Here is a 21,094-nt window from a genome sequence, read left to right as displayed (position 1 = left end):
GAGGAACGAGGGGAGGCCGGACAAGCCCTTCTTTCTTGGGTTACCTGTCACTCTTTAAAAACACGATTAGGAATCAACACGCCCAAGTGGATGTGGATTACGTGCGACCACAAGAAGCAAAAAAATTTTCTGTGGTTCTTTCCTTGAGTGACACAGAACACTGCCAAAGCTCTGATACCAGTGTAAGGTGCAAGGGATGTGAACGTTGAACCTTGCTCACAATGAGTGCTCTGAACTGTGCTCAAGGGCTCCTTTTACTTACGGAAGGGAGAGCCTTCCATTCCTTTAGTGAGAGAGTGAAAATGCTCATAAACAAAGTGAATGACACTGTGAATGAAGGTGCTGAGAGAGAGAGAGAGAGAGAGAGAGAGAGAGAGAGAGAGAGAGAGAGAGAGAGAGAAGAATACGACACCAGAATGTTGTCAAAGCCTCCTCCAAGGGCCCCACTCTCTACGGCGAGAGAGGTCTATGCTATTGATTGCACAAATCGGTACAATGGTCTAGATGCAATGGACTTGCCAACGATGTCGACGACAATGATGACGACGACAAGACGGGCTGAAATCTGAAAATCTGCTAATTGCAGAATTCTGACTCCATGTCGGCGAGGACGGCGATGGCGACGACGATGCGTTTGTGCATCCTCTGAAGTGTGTGCTAGAACCGCTACATCCGCATACAGAAAAAGCATGATTACTGCATTGCAAATAGTGACCTCTTCAATGACTTCTTCTTGCATAAAGTCAAGTAGCATTTGCTCCAATTGATTGATGCATAGACCAAAGAGAGTTGGTGACAACGGACATCCTTGTTTAACCCCAATAGTGCTTGGAAAAATTTTTGAAATTCCTTTTTCTATACGTAATTGACACATCACCTTTTCATAGATTTGAGAAAACGCAAGCATAAACTCTCTTGGCACTTGGAGTTCTTCCATCCTTCTCCACAAATTGTTATGTGGATTCATATTAAAGGCTTTCTGAAAGCCCACAAAGCAACAATACAATCGCTTGTCTATCAACCGACATTCCTCCATGAGAACACGAAGAGTGACAAGATGATCAATGGTGCTATGGCGTCGGACAAAAACCTGCTTGTCCTTTTGCATGCTTGCCATTCTCTTCAGCCCAATCACTCAATTTTATCTCCATTATGCACCCAAACAACTTTGCCATAAGAGACCCAATCATTATAGTCCGTTAGTTATTTACATTCTTTACATCCCCTCCTTTATGCAAAGGCTTGACCCAATTAGTGCTCCAATCACAAGGCACACCACGTTGAAGTGCAAGGTTGAAGATATCACACATCCACTCATGTGTAAAAAGTCCCGTCCATTTAATCATTTCTAGCTTGATACCTTGAAGTTCTCCGGTTGAAAGATGACGAAAAAATATTGCATTGCTGCCTATGAAAGGCTTGCTTTTGACGTGTTTGCAGCTTTGATTTTTACCTTTTATACTAGGATGAGTGATCACATTCTATGTTTAATTGACTTGCACATGGTCGTTACCTTTTGCAACAATTTGTAGAATAGGTTTGAATCATAAGTGGCAACATTTCTTATAAGTCTTTCGCTTGCAGAAAGGTTTACTATCACATCATTCAATATTCTTGCGTCGGAGCTCGTTCAGAAACACAGATTCTTGTATTCATCAGTGCAGCCATTTCATCTTCATTGGAATAGAAGAAAAGCAAAAATACTTCAAGGATTAGATATATCCTCTTCTGATATTATTTGTCTTCAGGTATCTCTGTGTCTTACTTGTAATTTATGTTTCACGAATAGAAGTCATCATTCTCATGAAGATGTTTTGTTTATGCTTTTATTTGTTAGGAGGTTGATAAATTTGCAGATCTTGAAGAAACCTTGGCATCAAGGGGCTACATTGGCTTATACAAGGTTTGGCTTGATATTTTGTTGTTTCTTGATTCTTGGAGATGGTTTATGTACTGTTAAATAATAATCGTTAAATCATAATTACAAGGAATGACCATTTGTGACATGGAATGGTTGTTTCAAGCATATACGTGCTGGAAATAGCTGCTATTTCCGGTTCCATGCTCATTTAATGACACCATTTAGTGAGAGGGAGTACCCATTTTTGGCGTACATATTGTGATGGATTTAGGGGATAAACGAACAGGTACAATGCCCTCTAGTCCCCAAATGGAAACCATGAATAATATAGCCCCCAAAAAAGATGGTAGGTTGTTTCAAAGCTTGTGATGGAGAAGCTCACTCGAAGACTCCTTTTGAGGCTTACTTTGGTAAAAAGCCCAATGTCTCTCATTTTTGGATATTTGAGATAAAATGCATATGTCCATGCATCAAAGAAGCCAAGGGGGAAGTTTGACCCAAAGTCCAACAAAATGTGCCTTGTTGGCTACATTAGTCTTTGCGAGGGATATCAACTCTATGATCTAGTGAAGAAGGACGTTGTACTGAACCTTAATGTGGTCCTCCCGAGCATATTGCTTCACAATACCTCACTCACCCTTGCACATTCTTGAAAAGGTTCCACTAATATGTGTCCCAACTCACTTATAGTGAGTTTACATATTTATTAGAACTTATTGGCCATTTTCAAGATCGTGGGGTCTTTAAACTGGGTAGGGCCTCTTTGCCCTATATATGCAGGTCCCCTCGTTTGTACTTTTGGCACGTTGTATCAATAAGTAGAGCTTCCAACGTTTGGGCACACCCTCTCTCTAGCTTTTTCTCTCTCTAGTGTTTGTGTGTGCGGCCTCTCTTTGTCTAGCGTTTTTGCTATGCACCATCTCTCTCTCTCTCTCTCTCTCTCTCTCTCTCTCTCTCTCTCTCAAACGGGAGCGCATAGCAATATAGAATATACTCGGATGAATAGAATTTATCACATAATACTGAAGCCAGAGGATATAGAGAGAAATAGATAGAGAGAGAGAGAGATAGAGAGTGAGAGGAAAAATCGCTGGCTGGTTTATACTGCTTTACTTATTAAGTGGACAGTCGGTCACCTTTAAAAATGGTCTGAATCTGTCCAAAAACGTAATAAAACCTTATAAGTCAAAACAATGCTTTCACAACACTTCCTAGGCGTCCCTGAAAGCAATCACATGCACAGTTGCAATGCAGATAGAGACTTCCTCTCGGGAAAGCATTTGCTTTCCCGAAAAGCAATTCCGCTTCCTTACAAAGCATCTGTTTTTCCTCAAAGTTTCCTTTGAACCCATCTTCATTGAAGTGCTTGCTTTTCCTTGTGCACAATCCAACACAGTTCGGAATTTCCTCCTGACTATGGATATTTCCTTTCGGATGCACCCGTCACCCACCTTGTGATGCATCAAGAATACCCATCACCTAGTCCTTTCCTACCGAACTTACGGTACAATCTCCTTCGCGATGCTCTATGTCACCCATCCTATGACGCATCAAAGATGTCCGTTCTCGGATGGTCAGATACTTCTTTTCGATGCTCCTTGTCACCCATCCGATGTGACACATCAGAAGTATCCGTTCCTGGTGGCCTTACAGATATTCCCGTTCACAGTGCTCCCGCCATTACTCCGAACGACGCACTAGGAATACTTTGTACTCGAATGTCCCCTGTGAGAAAAACCCTCTCACTTAAAATTCCAATAATTTATTTAGAATTATTTTTCTTGGTGTCCTAAGCGAGAAAACCCTCTCACTTATAAATCCAACAATTCATTTAGAATTATTTTTCTGTCAAATAAAGCTAATTTAGCAACATCCCTCTCACTTATAAACAGTTGTCCTCAACTGTAGAGGTCCAATTGAACTGTTGGGGAGAAACGGGAAAAATTTCAAATCTTGCTTATTGGTGAGTTGAGCTAGTCCTTTCTCAAAAAAGAACTTAGAATGTGAATTAAACAAAAATTCAAAAAATTCAATAATTCAATACTTACCTTACCGGTTCATGTCCGTCCTCTAATACCTCTTCACCAATCATCAAACTTACGAGCCATGTAAGCACTTGTTAGTCGCGTTTTTTCCAACAGATCAGAAGTTTCCTCATCCGAGAATCTGTTAACTCACTTTCGCCTTCTCAATCCTGAGAAGAATAATCATCCTAGAAATCAATATAGGTCTTTGTCCTTGCCCATAATCCTACGCTGTTAGTCTTGAGAGTATTAAACCTGTTGTGTCCTCCCACATAGGGAATGCCCAAGTCATAGAGCATTAAGGTCGATGTCTTTCTTTCACAAACAGAGCTTGTGATCACATTAAAGAAGGTTCTTGTTCCGGGCCGTCGCTCAACGTAGGCGGACGGGTCCAATATGAAGATTCCTTGTACATGGCGGCACTTCTTTCCAATCTTGTCCTCTTGCGAGTTATTACCACCGGCAGTGTTTTCCCGACGCGCATTAGCGTCTCTCCCTTGCAAAATCATAAAAAATAGATTCACCTTGCAAGCATCAATGACGACTTGCAAAATCTTAGGCAGATAAAATTCTAGCCATACCATTCTATGAACATAAGTTCAAACTCGGCCCACTTAAGGGCGAACCTGTTGTAGATCTCAATGATGTTCTCCCATATGGGGTTAAGGTAATTCTTACCATTTTAAAGCAGTTGGCGAGTTATACTCTTACGAACATAATAGTTCGAATTTATTCCAGCAGCGTGTAAATGCTACTTGACCTGCTCATGGAGAAACATATACCGCAATCAAAAGTTGCTACTGTAATGGTAAAAGCACATAGCGTACTCAATGATCAACGACCATCAGAAAGTCTCTTTTCCATAGAGAAACTCGAATTTCTTCTACCGAACACATGTCAAATAGAGATTCTCGAGTCGGAATATCCTTGTGTGCAAAAAGGCACTCACGAGAGTATAACAAACTCCCGTTCGGTTCTTGAAATGGAGTTGGTTCATCTCATTCCGTTCAGCAGAAAACAAAATCGACTGGTAGATGATCCACCTTGGCATAGGTCTACATCTTCGTGTGTTATCCATGTACCCAAAGGTTTACATAATTCTTAAGTTGTGTTAGAGTTTCGGTGAACCTGGGAAACCTTCCCTTCCTAAGATCCTTAGAGCGAAGACGCTCAACTTGACGATCCCTTGGCTCGATCTTAGAGCAAAACCTGCTCATCAAATAAACTTGGATTTCAAATGTGGAATTCTACGAGCATAGGCCAAGGCCGTCTCTTGCCTCTTCCCTCATTATTCCTTCACTTGTGCGAAAAGCACGACCATATCTTCCCTTACCGGGTAGGGGGTGTGGGCTTAAAGAGTACTCAAGCTTAATGAAAGTTTTTCTTTGCTTGAAAGCTCAGAATGGTTCCTTCATAATTTCCTACCCGCAGTAGCAGGTAATCTGTTCGAGAATTACCGGATACTGTAACAAACAGTTGACGTGTCAAAGCCCTGAAGAATGGAGTCGACTTGCAGATGCCGGCCGAGGGGCCTAAACCCTAAGAAGAACAAGTAACAGAATAAGAAGTCCTACCAACTTATGGGGACCCTGTCCGATGGGGACACCAAGTGACATAAAGATTAAAATAAAGCAAGACCCGCAACTGATGACGTTGCAGTTTTCGAAAATTGCGCTGACATGATGACATGGCAGGTTGTACGGATTTTCGTAAATTACATTGGCAGCTTTTGGCATTGTTTTTAGGACCAGAAGCTTTTGAGTTTTGAAGGCTTTTCACTATAACTGCTTTTTAGGCCAAGGGCCTTTAAATATGAGGTTAGGACTCATTCTCTGGCATGCTTCCTAGAGAAGGTGCAGAGTCTGGAGTACCGGCCTGTACTGTGTTGATGCAATATAAAGAAATACCGAAAGGGGCGCCAAGGTTTGGGCCAATACTCTCTGGGGTGGAATTCCGTCATTTTGTGTCGCGTGTTGTCTCTCTCTCTCTCTCTGTACGTGACACATCCAGCCCTAAGTGTCCGTGGACAAGCTACAACATTATCAGGGTTCAGTCAGTCTAGTCAGTTTAGATTTAGAAGTGATCTGGCACTTTTGTGAGTCTATTCGTAGACCGTGCATGCTCAGTCACTTAGCATAGATGCATATCCTCCGGTTGCACACAGCATGATCATCAGTATTCCCTTCAGAATCCATCAGATTCAGTCAGGGGAATTTTCCAGTGCATTTAGCCTATTTTCCCTAATTTTGGTATTTTCACTTATTATTTTTAAGTGACTTTCCAACAAAAGTAGGTAGGGCAATTTTGCTAAGTTAATATATAAGCAAACCCAAGTTAGCACTTTCTGGCAGAAGAGGCAGCAGGAGCACCGCTCAACAGGCACCTTCTCAGCAAGACCCCAAAGGCTTCTAGCGTTTTTGCTCCACAGCAACTTGGCTAGCGTTTTTGGACAAGACACCACAGATCATCCAGCGTTTTGCATCTGCAGATCCACGACGACAAGACCACAGCAGATCAGCCTAGCGTTTTTGCATCTGCAGAATCCCAGCGACAAAACACAGATTTTCAGTCCTAGCGTTTTTGCATCTGCCAGCATTCTCAGCATTTTGCAGATCTATCGCGACAGAATCAGCCCTAGGATCAGCGTTTTCAGTTTTCAGTAGTCAGACATCGCAGATCAAGTCCCAAACCTCGCAGATCTCACCTTCCCGCAGCAATTCCTCGCCGCATGGTCAGTTTCTGCAAGGTTTACAGTTTCAGCCCGGAAAACGCAGATTTCAGCATCTGCGTTTTCAGCGCGTCGTCGTCGCATCGTCGCCATCGACATCGTCATCGACATAGAGTCAGAATTCAGCAGATAAAAGATTTGCAGATTTTAGCCCATAGCGTTTTTGGACAGCAGTAGAAAGATTGCAGATTTCAGCCCTAGCGTCGGCCTCGTCATCCCCGTTGTAGTCGTCAACAAAGCCTAGACTTGCATCAGTCTTACGCATCATCATTGTACCAGATTGTGCAATCATAAGTAGACGAGAGAGGGGCATTCGGAGGAGGGTTTTACAACGTCTATGGTGACGTATCTCTCTTCTCTCTCTATCTCTCAGTCTCATACACTTGCACACACAGTGTCCATTCACTTTGTTTGTGATCATAGCACTTTCCATAAAAAACGGAAGGCTTTCCCTTCCATAAGAACTAAAAGGAACCTTGAGCACAGTTCCGAGCACTCATCTTGAGCAAAGCGCAAACAATCATTCCTTTGCACCTAACATTGGTATCAGAGCTTTGGCAGTGTTCTGTATCACTCAAGGAAAGAACCACAAGTTTTTTTTTGCTTGTTGAGGTCTCACGAACCCAAGTTCACTTGGGCGTGTCGGTTCTTAATCGTGGTTTTGAAGAGTGACAGGAATCCCAGGAAAGAAGGGCTTGTCCAGCCTCCCCTTGTGCCTCTTTCACTCATTGAGAGCGGACTGTGCACTTAGCGGCCGGCCAGGACGTGAGGTGGGAAAAAGCAACCTTGGTGTGAGCACAAGGCCGCCAAGGGGTGCGCCCGTGGAAAGGAGTAGAACTCAGGTGAAGAGAAGATCTTTCTCAAACACAGATTGCAAGCGAAAGAAAACCTCAAGAACCTCAAGAACCAAGACACCCAAGAACCCAAGTTCCTCGTGAACTTAAGAACCCAAGACCCACACGAACCCACAACAACCCACGACTTCAGAATGGTCATCACTCCAAGCGGAATGGATACTTCGCTTGGAGGTGATGAGCATGAGAGAGGCGAAGAAGAATTTTTCTCACCAAGAGGTTTTTCCGACCCTCCCCCTTCACCATCTACGACAAGGATTGCACTAACTCCTATGGAGGCTTTCGACAAGAGGATGATGGATAGGAAGTTAGAAAGCGAAGAAAGAGTAGCAGCTATAGAGCGCAAATACCAAGAAAGAATGGCAGCCATAGCGCGTGAGAGCGAGCAAACACGCTTGGAAGCCAAAGCAAGAGAAGCAAAATTTGATCGCGAGAACAAAGAAAGACTAGCAAGATTTGATCGCGAGAACAAAGCAAGAATGCAAGAGTTCTTGCGACTCTTTTCTCAAGTTCAGGCACAGATGCAAAAGAATCAGGAAAAGGAGACTCTTTCAGTCTCTTCTTCTCCACAGCAAGACACACATGATTTGCATAATGATTTGGATGATAATGACGAGCATGATGATTTGCATGCCAATGACAAGCATGATGATTTTCATGATCAAGATGTGATTTCTCACGAGCATGATGATTTGCATTATCAAGATGTGATTTCTCACAAGCATGATGAGTTGCATGAAGATGATGTGATTGTTCACAAGGATGATGTGTTAGTGGATGCTTTTTCTAGCGAAGCTAACATCGTTACAGATTCGATCAATCACGAAGAATCGATCTTGGCTTTCGAGTCGAGGTCCAAAGAACCCCCACAGGACGATTCGATCATTCAGGAAGAACCGATCTTGGCTCTCGAGCCTAGGTCCAAAGAACCCTCACAGGAAGTATTATGTATTGGCATGATTGATACGCACGCATTGTTCGAGTGTTTCATTCGTGATCGTTTCTTGTATTTTAGTCAGCATCTTTATGTGATCCCTTTTCCTAGGCATAACATATTGTATGTTGAGCACATTTCACTCATGAATGAGCACGAACGTATGCAGATTGTTCATGAAAAGCTGAAAAGTATGCATGTAAGGAAGTCACACTCCATGTCTCTTCCTTGGCATGACACAGTACCCGAAAGAGCACATGAAAGTATGAGCACTAAGCATGGGCATTTCCGTTGTGAATTGCCACAGTTGATTGCTCTAGATCAGAAGAGAAAGATTCGATCTCATTGTTTGCGTGTATGTGGTGAACGGTTTAGCACTATGTCTATTGGTTCATCTACATTGCATGCACAGTCTTTGAGGAAGACACGATTTTTTTCAGTCACACATGGAATGGGTATGTTCATGGTTTTGTGTTGGAAACGGTTTCAGGAATTTTCAGCCATGGAGATTCTTGAAGAGGAAAGAAGCATGACTCTCGACAAAGTTGAAGCATCGAAGGAGCTACAGAAGACTTTGTCGCTTTCGGCGCGGCCCAAAGAAGCAAGCGTTGCTGACCTTTATGAAGTTCAAGTACCGCACGACCCACACATCAGAGTGGGCCGGCGAAGAGTCCCTTCTAGGATTCCGGATGCTATTGGCGATCGCCCTTGACGCCATACAGTTCGGTACCAATACCTCACTTTGAAAAGGAGGGGATGTCACGTGACACATCCAGCCCTATGTGTCTGTGGACAAGCTACAGCATTATCAGGGTTCAATCAGTCTAGTCAGTTTAGATTTAGAAGTGATCTGGCACTTTTGTGAGTCTATTCGTAGACCGTGCATGCCCAGTCACTTAGCATAGATGCATATCCTCCGGTTGCACACAACATGATCATCAGTATTCCCTTCAGAATCCATCAGATTCAGTCAGGGGAATTTTCCAATGCATTTAGCCTATTTTCCCTAATTTTGGTATTTTCACTTATTATTTTAAAGTGACTTTCCAACAAAAGTAGGTAGGGCAATTTTGCTAAGTTAATATATAAGCAAACCCAAGTTAGCACTTTCTGGCAGAAGAGGCAGCAGAAGCACCGCTCAACAGGCACCTTCTCAGCAGGACCCCAAAGGCTTCTAGCGTTTTTGCTCCACAGCAACTTGGCTAGCATTTTTGGACAAGACACCACAGATCAGCCAGCGTTTTGCATCTGCAGAGCCACGACAACAAGACCACAACAGATCAGCCTAGCGTTTTTGCATCTGCAGAATCCCGGCGACAAAACACAGATTTTCAGTCCTAGCGTTTTTGCATCTGCCAGCATCCTCAGCGTTTTGCAGATCTATCGCGACAGAATCAGCCCTAGGATCAGCGTTTTCAGTTTTCAGCAGTCAGACATCGCAGATCAAGTCCCAAACCTCGCAGATCTCACCTTCCCGCAGCAGTTCCTCACCGCATGGTCAGTTTCTGCAAGGTTTACAGTTTCAGCCTGGAAAACGCAGATTTCAGCATCTGCGTTTTCAGCGCGTCGTCGTCGCATCGTCGCCATCGACATAGAGTCAGAATTCAGCAGATAGAAGATTTGCAAATTTTAGCCCATAGCGTTTTTGGACAGCAGTAGAAAGATTGCAGATTTCAGCCCTAGCGTCGGCCTCGTCATCCCCGTTGTAGTCGTCAACATAGCCTAGACTTGCATCAGTCTTATGCATCACCATTGTACTAGATTGTGCAATCATAAGTAGACCACTCTCGCCGACGAGAGTGGGGCCTTCGGAGGAGGGTTTTACAATGTCTTCGGTGTGGTATCTCTCTTCTTTCTCTATCTCTCAGTCTCATACACTTGCACGCACAATGTCCATTCACTTTGTTTGTGATCATAGCACTTTCCATCAAGAACGGAAGGCTCTCCCTTCCATAAGAACTAAAAGGAACCTTGAGCACAGTTCGGAGCACTCATCTTGAGCAAAGCGCAACAATCATTCCACTGCACCTTACACTCTCTCTCTCTCTCTCTCTCTCTCTCTCTCTTAGTTCAGTTGTTATTGAAGTGCTAAAAGTCTGTTCAGTCTGTTCTATTCTATTGGCACGTGGTGCTCGTCTTGTGACAGTGGTATCAGAGCATCAGGGTTGTGCTTTTTTCAAAGCATACCGGTCCTACAAAAGAGCAGACAGAGCTATTGGAATTTTTATTTGAGTTAGCTTTGTGCTCCGACCCCGGACTTTTTAGCCACTCCCACCCTTACTTCATCGCGCATCGGGCGCGCTCCCGTCTTCACCGCTCATGTCTTACAGGGCATAAGCCATTAAGATCACTTGCAAGAGAAGGATCCAAGATTTGTTTGGAGGTGTTGTTTTTCTCAGAGACAATACCATTCAGATGTCTATAGCTACCAAGCCGCACACTTCCAAGGACTTGGCAAGCTTTCAAGAAAAAATTTTGCCCGAAGTTACATGGTTTCTGACATCTTTCTTTGGAGTGCAACTTCTGGTAGAGTGGGGTATCCTGAAATGCTTGCCATGGAAAACCCTAGCAGATTATAACTTGAAGTTTCTCGACATCTCCCAATAGATGTCTCTTCACGAGTAGATGACCTTGGAGGTCGAGTGCGATTGCTATCTTGGGACGACCGTCGCCGCCAAAGAAACACTGTTTGTTCAAGAGCTGATGGATCCTGCTATGCTCGGCCACGACCCTATGGAATGAACCTAACCCTAATATTTTGGTGTAGGTTTCAGGATGGAAAGTCAGGCGACTTTTTGAACTCGATTGATGTCGATTTTTTTTTAAAGTTTGAGTTTTGTTTGAACTTACTTGGTGATCCCGTTTGAAATGTTTTTGAAATGGATTATATCTGTTTTGAACCTGCCTTGGTGTCGATGTGAAATGTTTGCCTCTGGTTTTAATATTGGTTTCATTGATTGGTGATTTTACTCCCGGGTGGAGAAGTGAGAAATACTGTTTTGGTATTGTTTGAACCTCGGAACGACGTAGGCCGATACTTGGGGAGGGTTTGGTTGTATGCTAGAAAACCTCCGAACGACGCAGGCCAATACCTGGGGAGCGTTTGGTTGTATGCTTGAACCTCCAAGCGACGCAGATTGTGGTGTGGGGAGCGTTTGGTTGTACAGTCCTCGGAGCTCATGGCCCCGACTTTTTTAGGTTATTTGCGGGGGGAGTGACGAGGTAGTCGTTGAGTAGCTTCATACCACTGACCGTTTGTCTCGAGGGAGTACTCAGCGGCGCTGTTTGTTGTGTCTTGTAACATGCATATGTAAGCATTTGTGTTGCATTGTGATGTGCCAATTACTGAATATTCCTAATTGGATGAGATTGCTTGGGTATGTAATTTTAGTGCATCAAGACAACTGTGGAAGATCAGTACAGTTTGGGTGTGATGGCTAATTTTACTACGCCGGAATATCAAGAGTTCCGATCTGGACGAAGGAGAAGCTAACTCCTTGATCAAAAGAGCCGAAAGGAGAAGCTAACTCCTTAACAAAAAGAGCAAACTGATTGTTCCTCGGAATGTCCCTTGGAAATTTTTGAGCTAACTTGAGTTGTTTTGCAGATATGCTGTAATCGTGGACGATTACTCTCTTTCAAGAAGGGGAGATGTAACAAACAGCTGACGTGTCAAAGCCCTGAAGAATGGAGTCAACTTGCAGATGCCGGCCGAGGGGCCTAAACCCTAAGAAGAACAAGTAACAGAAGAAGAAATCCTACCAACTTATGGGGACCCCGTCCGATGGGGCACCAAGTGACATAAAGATTAAAATAAAGCAGGACTCGCAATTGATGACGTGGCAGTTTCCGAAAATTGCACTGACATGATGACGTGGTAGGCTGCACGGATTTTCCCATTACGCTGGCAGCTTTTGGCATTGTTTTTGGGACCAAAAGCTTTTGAGTTTTGAAGGCTTTTCACTGTAACTGCTTTTTAGGCCAAGGGCCTTTAAATATGAGGTTAGGACTCATTCTTTGGCATGCTTCCCGGAGAAGGTGCAGAGTCTGGAGTACCGGCTTGTACTATGTTGATGCAATATAAAGAAATACCGAAAGGGGCGCCAAGGTTTGGGGCCAATTGTATCAGACTTGGACACTCCAAGTCAAGAATCAACCGCGATAACACCAAATAACCACTTCAAAACAAGTCACAGATCACAATAGATGTACACTCGCCTGACGGAGTTCCGTGCCTAGAGATATTGCCCCCAAAGACTGGCGCCCCTTTCAGTATTTCTTTTTATATTAATCAGATCAAAGTACAAGAGAGTGGTTAGGGTTTCACTCTCAGACTCTGCGTCCAAATGCCCTTCAGAAGTGTAGCCCTTATTTAAAGATACAAGGGATGCCCAAAAGCAGAGCCCCAAAAGCTTTTAAAATAAAAAGCATTAATTCTCTCTCTCTCTCTCTTAGAGAGTCTTTTTTCTTTTTTTATAAAAAAAAAGCAAAATTCGCGTGGCTCATCATTTATTTATTTATTTTCAGCCTCCGCGATTTCCGGAAATTAGGGTTTCTGGCAAAAATTAGGGTTTGCAAGAATTTTAGGGTTTTTGGCAGAAATTAGGGTTTCTGTTGTTCGCTACGTCATCACTTTGTGACATACCCCCCTCTTGAAAGCATTGTAATCGACCGCGATTACACCTGCAAAACCGACAAAAGCCATAAACCGTCTTAGTAGACACTGACTGTTAGTACCTACGTACTAGGAACACACATCTAGCACATGTACAAAATCGACAGTCACATCACACGACATCATAGGACATCACCAGACATCACAGGACATCACATGACATTCAACATTCATTCGGATCTTGGACCATGATTTATCGGCAATGTAGTTAGCAATCACATCTAGGTCCAATTGGGACCTCATCGATGTCCGATTGACTAACCCCTATTGCAACCATGTCTATTCGAGATCAAGTAGACCAAAATGCTGCTGTCATTTCGTCTATCAATTCCTGCACTCACAAGAAGTCAAGAACAAATCAGTATCATAATTAGGAATTCCATTTCATAAAGTCATCCAGCAGAATACTGTCAGCTCTCAGTATCCCTAAAGCTCAAAGAGACATCAGTGACTTTAGTATCAAAATCAAGGCATCTGTTGACAAAGGAGCGGAGTAACTCCTCTCTTGTGCATCCCACTGCATCAGATCTTCGGCCAAGCTGAATTTCTGGGTTCCGTTTGGAGTAGACTATGCTAAACCAAAACATTGAGGTAAAGTTTCACAATCCGAGGAGTATCTGCTAGGTCCTCCTCCTCCATCCACTTCACATCAAATGTAGGAAAGTTATTGAACTTAACCAAGAATCGCCTTCGGACTTTACCTTTCTTCGTATCGTTATGTGCCAAAATCTATTCAGGAACAAGGATCTCCTCCTTTTCTTCCATTTCGGGTTGCTCATCAGGCTCCCCATCATCAGGCACATCACCCTTAATAGGTTTTAAGAGACTCACATGCAATGCATTGTGAATCCTCCAAGTATTTGGCAGTTTCAATCGGAAGGAGACATCATTTATCTTTTCAGTGATCTGGAAAGGTCCGTAGTATCGCATACTAAGCTTTGGAAAAAGCCTCTCCTTTCCCTTTTTCTTTCGTAGGCGTGCCTACTCAAAACGTAAGAGCACCCAATCATCCTCCTTCAATTTCAAGTCGCGACGATGGTGATCCGTTGCCTTTTTCTGTCGTTCTTGAGACTCCTACAAAGTCTCGCGAACCTTGGCAATAGCCGTATCCAAATCTCGCGAATATTCATCCGCTTCAAATATCTAATCTTTCGTGCTCAGGAAGGATGGAATCTTCGCAGCACTTCCAACAATCTCGCATGGCGTCTTCCCCATCGAAGAGTGTATCGTGTTACTGTAGGCAAATTCCACCAAAGGTAAGTTCTTTTCCCATTGAGTCTTCTGATCCGAGATACAAGACTTCAATAAATCTAAAACCATTGAATCGGCAATCTCAGATTGCCCGTCAGTTTGCAAGTGGAACGATGACGAGAACTGCAACCGCGTGCCAATGTTCTCCCAAATTGCCTTCCAAAACAAACTCATAAATCTGGGGTCTCTGTCGGAGACACTTGTCTCAGACGTGCCATGTAATCGGAAAATCATCGTGATCATTCTGTGTAATCGGGAGATCAAAAATGAAATCCATTTCAATACTTTCCCAGGGGCGGGTGGGTATGGGTAAAAGGGTGTAACAATCCCCATGTCTTATGCCTGTCAAACTTGACTTTCTGGCATACTGCGCACAACTCTTCCACGTCCTTTTTGAGTCACGGCCAAAACAAGTATCTCTCTACCCTTTTCATGGTGGTAGCAATGTCGCGGTGACCCGTAAAAGGTGGACAGTGGCATTCAGTCATAACCTTTTCCCTCAACAGCTGTGTAGCGCACAACATAGTCTTTTTCATCAAGTAGCCTTCCCGAAGGGAGTATCCAGCTACTGTCTCCCCATCCCGTATCCGTGTGAAAATATCTGCAAAATCTGTATCTATGGCATACTGATCGACCATATCCTCGAAGCTCCTATGATGTATCGCGGAAATAGCCAGAACCAACGGTTTCCGAGACAAAGCATCTGCCACCACATTCTTCTGTCCCTGCACATGGACAATCTGGAAGTGGAACTGTGACAAGATGTTCGCCTCCGCATCTGGTTTTCCGAAAGCTGCTTGTGTGACAAGAAGTAGCGCAAACTCTGATGGTCTGTAAAGATAGTAAAATCCGCTCCGAGTAGGTAATGCCGCCACTGAGTAAGAGCATGGATAACCGCCAAAAGCTCTTTCTCATAAATCTGTGTTGTCATCTCCGGCCTAGAGAACAAACGGCTCTCGTAAGCTATGACATGGTCTTCTTGCATCAAGACCGTACCCAGACTACGACCACAAGCATCACAATATACTTCAAATGACTTCTGCAAGTCCGGCAAAGTCAAAATAGGTCCTGTAGTCAATTTCTCTTTCAATGTTCGAAAGGTAGTCACCTCTGTGGGTCCCCATGAAAAAGGTACTCCTTTCTGTGTCAAGGTATGCAAAGGGGAAGCAACCTCTGCAAACTTTCGTATGAACGGCCTTTAGTACGAACACAGTCCCAAGAAGCTTCTAACTTCATGGACATTCCTCAAATCGGGCCAATCATGGATAGTCTCTATCTTGGCCGGGTCCATTTGCACTCCTGCTGCTGCTGACACAATGTGTCCAAAAAGTGTATCTCTGGTAGGAAAAATTCACTTTTCTTTGCATTAATCACTAACGTGTGATCTCGTAATGCCTGAAAGACTTGAAGCAAATGATCTCTGTGTTCTGCCTCATTCTTGGAGAAAACAATGATGTTGTCAAAGAAAGTGCCAACAAATAGCTTGTACTCTCGAAAAAATCATGTCCATCATCCGGTTAAATGTCGCAGGAGCATTGGTTAAGCCAAAAGGCATCACCAAAAACTCAAATAACCCAAAAGTCGTCCAAAAAGCTGTCTTGTAGACATCTCCTGGCACTATCCTGATCTGATGATATCCACTCTTCAAGTCAATCCTGCTAAAGCACGCGGATCCCTGTAACCTGTCGAGTATATCATCGATCCTAGGAATTGGAAATCTGTTCTTGATGGTGATTTTGTTGAGAGCGCTATAATTGATGCACATTCTCCAAGATCCGTCTTTCTTCAAAACCAACATCACTGGAGAGCAATACGGTGAAGTACTAGGCTGGACAAGACCCTTTTCCAAGAGGTCTTTCATTGGGTTCATAATCTTTTCATTCTGTAGTCGGCTCACACGGTAAGGTGGCCGATTCGGTGGCGTGCTTCCAGGTATCAGATCAATGGTTTGATCTTCAGGCCCTCTGAAAAGCAATCGGCATGAGTGTGGAGAAAAATCTTGGCGTTCTTTTGATTAGGTCAAAACATATTCAACCTTTATTCATCGTTCAGTTCTCTCCCAAAAGAATGAGTAAGAAACTGAAGTTCATCAAGTACAATCTCTAAGCCCTTCATTTATCAAAGTCGCTTTCTCGGCCCGGTAGTTAACCACGGCGTAGTTCTTGTGGTACCAAGGGATCCTGAGTAGAACGTCACTCGCGTGCCCTGAACACCCCTGTCATTGCAAACGAAGTTTGCCAATGCTCGGTGTAATGGCAACATCCCATTCGGGTGCGAGTCGAACTACCTCCGCCTGTGGCTTAGTCTGTCGGGCGTAATTCCAAATCGAGCCGCCAATTCCAAGTGAAAAGAAGTTGGCCTTGGCTCCTTCAAAAGAGCTTCCTGATCCTTCACTTTGCCCCAAAAGCGGCAAAGTTTGTACTTTCATTCATTAGATTCGGTGCAGGTCCCATGCCATGTGGTACCAGTTCTGCCTTTTCTGCCACATTCCTCAGCTGCTCTCGAACTCTCAGGCCTGTCGTCGTCTTTATCATTCTGTTCTTTTTGTGCCTTTTTAGGGCACTTCGCGGAGATATGTCCATGTTCCCCGCATCCAAAGCACTTCCCCTCTCTGATGAAGCGAGCTCTCTCCTCAGAAGTAAGCTTGGGTCGTGCATCCTTTTTCTCTGGGTTGCTCTTTTTCTTTCTACTTTCATTCCCGGAAGTCTTTTCGGCTCGTTGTGTCATGGCCTTATCTGTGGGGTTGGTCAAACTGCCAGAGTAAATGGCAAAGCCCCGCTTCCCATGACTCAACTCCTAAATAGAAGCCGACTTCTATTCCAAGCAGTGATCTCGGATCTCTGTAGGTAGACCCAAGGTAAACCGCTCAATCTGTTCTCTGAACGAGATCTTCTTGAATGCAGAGGCGGGTAGAAAAGAGCTCCAGAATCTTTCAGAATAAGCATTGATTGTATCTTTCTTGGTCATCCGAAGATGGTTCCAAGCAACTCGTACATCTCGTCCATATTTGTGCGTCAAACAAGAAGAAATAAAAAGCTTCTTGAATTTCAACCATGTAACTGGCGCAGTCTTGCTTAATAGAAGCGGGGACCACCAAGTTCGAGCATTCCCCTTAAAATAAGAGGCAGCTCTCCGAATCTTGGAGTGCTTTGAATAGCGTCCTCCCGCGAAAGTGATGTCAAACTGCTGTATAAAAGACAAAGCCTTCGAAGCATCTGAGTATCCTGAAAAAGTATCAAACTTGATCGAGTGGCCACCTTCCTTAAACTCTCGGACTTTCTTGCTTTTATCTTCGAGAAAGTCATACTGGTTGGCTTTGTAAAAATTCTTCTTGTTCGCATAAAAGTTTCCGTCATCGGAATCTGAGCTGTCTGTAGTAGACGAGTCCTCAGTAGAACTGTCAGTCTCGTGGCGAGATGTAGCCTTCTTTGCCTTTTTCTTGCCCTTTCCGAAGCTTTGTTTCTTGCTTCGCTTTTGTACCTTTTCCTATCTTCTTCGCTCGAGTCTGAAGAGCTAGAAGAACTGTCAGAAGAAGAAGAAGAAGAAGAGCTGGGTAGGTCTTCAGACTTGACGCGCTTCTTCAATTTCTTTGCCTTGTCAAATGTCGACCGACGACCGAAATATCCCGGGAAGTCAGTGCCTTTCTTCTGCTTTTTGCCGTGCTTTTTGTCTTTCTTTTGCACGTCGAAAAGCTGAGCAATCCGTGCATCAACCTCGTTCTCTAGTTCCTTCTCCGTATATTTCTTGGAGGCAGAAAGTTTCTTGAGAGCGGGTTTCGGGAGTGGTATTGTGGTTCTCTGCCACTCCGTTTGTACCTCTTCCAAAGAGGTCTGGTTCATATATTTTGCCATTCTCGGGTCCCTGTGAAACCGGCCTGTTCAATCCAAAAAGGGCGGTAGACTTTACTTCAAACCTTGATTTAGCTTTCACCCATTATTAGTTGTCTATTTTACCTGTACTTTCAAGACACAACACGGGGGAAAGGGATACAGCCTGCTAGAATGCATGTGTATGAGAAGATCGACGCCAGATTGGCCCCTAACTTAGGCGCCCCTTTCGGTATTTCTTTATTGTTTAAAAGAGGGAATAAACGCTGTGGTTCCCTACAAGCTGCCCCGCACAAACTTGGCTGAATTCCAACTGTTCCGGCCCGATTTCGGCAGCATAACTGTACTAGGATCCTTCACAGTCAATATTCCCGCGCATTGAATGATTTTCCCGATGCATACGGGCACTTTGCAAAACCTGGCGAGAATCTGCAACACGCTGAATTCTCTGTTTTCAGCCCCGAAAATACGCTAGATCACCTGTACAGTGGTCCCCTCGTGTCCCCGAACCTCCTGGGGGTATTAGGGATCGTTTAGGGCCAAAACCCTAAAGCTGCAAAAATACACAGCAGGATGTAATTTACTGTTTCGGGCTCCGTTTCGCGTGCCGGTCGCATCCGTAGCAAGTCATCGAGCTCCCGCACCTGTAGGGCTACTTGCCCTTTGAATCGGACGAGATTTCTGGCGTGAAACCTCTCCGAATTCACCTGTACCTGCGGGGGATTAGCTGCTAGCTAATCCAGTACTTGTGCAAGAGGCTCTTGCCTCGGCAATCACGCATGAACCCACACAACTGTACATTGGTCAAATGAAAAGCCCACTAGAGGGGCATAACATACTGCCATAGGGGCAGTGCGTAGCGTACAGGGCATCACTCCTGGCACCGCATTGTACATAGGAGGGAAAGCACTCGTCACCGCCCTTGCAGAACGAAGTCTTTGTTTCTGATGAGATAACTGATGCTGTGGTGAATGATAATTCTTCAAACTTGAAGATACCAATACTTACCTTCAATGATACAAAGGATAAAACGGATACAAAATCTTGCAGCACGACTTCAGTCGCTGCAATTGAATATTTGGACACAACTTGTTTCACAAATAAACCTTTACAGATGGATATACCTCCAAACACTAATCTGTCTCAGTCTACGACATCCCTTCAAAAGGATTTTACGGTTCTAGACAAACCAATGGAATACCTTACAGATTTCCAACCAGTGGTCTTTACTCAAAAGAAAACTCAAGTCAGTTTACCAATAATTTCACTCGAAGCAGATACAGACTCAATCTTTTATTGGACAAAGCTCGAAGTTACAAATGACTTTGACAAAGGCAATAATCAAGTTGCAAATGTGATACTCATACTTTTGACAAAGATGAGACAAGTTGCAGATATGATCATTTCACAGTTTGGCAAAATAGTCATGGTCAATAACAGTGCCATGACGTGGGACTTAACAAAAAGAGCTTTGGATGCAGAAGCACTACAAAAATACATTTCCTTCTTCTCGGAATTTCTTCAACTACCTTGGGTTTTATTTAAAGAGGGAGGGAATATCACGATTGTGACTATGTTAACAGCAATACATCTACTCCTAGTTGCGGATATGCGAAGTGCCATGCCAAGGAGGACCCCTGCGCTTGGATGGTCACACCCCTTCGCCCAAAAGACGTGTCTCTTTGCCAAAAGCCACATTTCTTCGACGACTGGTCACACCCCTTCACTCTACGGGTGCGACTCTTCGCCCAATGGTTGCAGCTCTTTGCCGAAAGGATGTGTCTTTACGTCTAAAGTCATGTCTCTTCACCAAGAGACGTGTCTTTTCATTTGTGTCTATTCGTCTCCTATATAAGGAGCCCTTGTATCACACATTCAATCAATCAAACACAGAGTCTTCTAAGTCTTGTTCTAAGTTTAGTTTCAGTTTCTTAAGTCTTAATCATGAGTTTAAGTACTTAATTAAGGATTAACGACTAGAATCCTTACATGGCAAGGACATGCCAAACCTGCCTCTGCTGTATACCCCATCTCTTCAGGTCTGATTCCCAACTTTGAAGCCAATTTTGGGGAAATGAAGTTGGCTTTGGCACCTGGATCAAAGAAGATAAGCACTGTTTGATCCCTGACCTTTCCCCATGCTCTGCAAAGCTCACTTGCATCTGAATTTGGCTTGTCGCCCACCATATGTGGCACTAGACCAGCCATGGGCTTCTTTCCTTTCCTGTCCTCCTTGTCTTCAGAATCAGCTGGCCTTTTCTTTGTAGGACAGTTGTAAGAAATGTGGCCAGGCTGCTCACAGATAAAGCATTTGTTCTCTGACCTCAGGACCTTCTTTTGCTCTTCCGACTTGCGAGGAAAACGTCTTTTCCATTTCTTCGCTGGTCCCTTTTCTGATTCAGCCGTAGCTTTGCCTTTCCCTGCATTGGCTGGCTCCTGAGTCCCTTTCAGAGCCTCCTTGGGAACATACTTCTTCGCTGAATTTTTCTTGGTTGATCCTTCCTTGACGCCAGTATTGAATTCACAATCTTCTCCCTTGAGCAAACCATTGCCAGTGTTTGCTACCTCGATGAGCTGCGTCAAAGTAGCGACTTTGGTCTTCGTATAGTACTTTCTCAATCCTTTGGGTAGGCCACAACAGTATTTTTCAATCTGTTCTGTCAATGGCACAAACCTATAGGAAGTTACTGGAAGTAGAGCTTTCCAAAACTTCCGATTGTAGTCATCTAGATTCTTGCAAGTGGCAGCATTAAGCTGGTGCCATTCTGTCATGACATCTGCTTCAAAGTCATCAGATAACCATGCTGCTGCAAAAATCTGCTTGAAGTAAATCCATGTGGACGGAGCTTTCCCTTGAAGCAATAAAGTTGTCCACCATTGTCCCGCATTCCCTGTCAAGAAAGTGGCTGCCTTGCGGACCTTTGAAGCCTCTGTAAAGTT

The 21,094-nt window shown here is 44.0% G+C and overlaps 1 protein-coding gene across 2 annotated transcripts in view; it reads left to right on the top strand.

The window, feature by feature from the left end:
* Positions 1-21,094, top strand: part of LOC147436662 (carbon catabolite repressor protein 4 homolog 5-like) — an 87,054-nt gene that overhangs the window by 21,882 nt on the left and 44,078 nt on the right. For both annotated transcript variants that reach the window (XM_086489486.1, XM_086489485.1), the window contains exons 3-4: positions 1,585-1,748; positions 1,838-1,903. In XM_086489486.1, coding sequence (XP_086345612.1) covers positions 1,585-1,748; positions 1,838-1,903 — 230 coding nt within the window. The remainder of the gene's footprint in view (positions 1-1,584; positions 1,749-1,837; positions 1,904-21,094) is intronic.

Source organism: Adiantum capillus-veneris, chromosome 18, assembly GCF_014529385.1.
Source record: "Adiantum capillus-veneris isolate H3 chromosome 18, ASM1452938v2, whole genome shotgun sequence".
Lineage (NCBI taxonomy): Eukaryota > Viridiplantae > Streptophyta > Polypodiopsida > Polypodiales > Pteridaceae > Adiantum > Adiantum capillus-veneris.
Note: the sequence above shows the minus strand (reverse complement) of the source record. Positions and strands in the feature narration are given on the sequence as shown.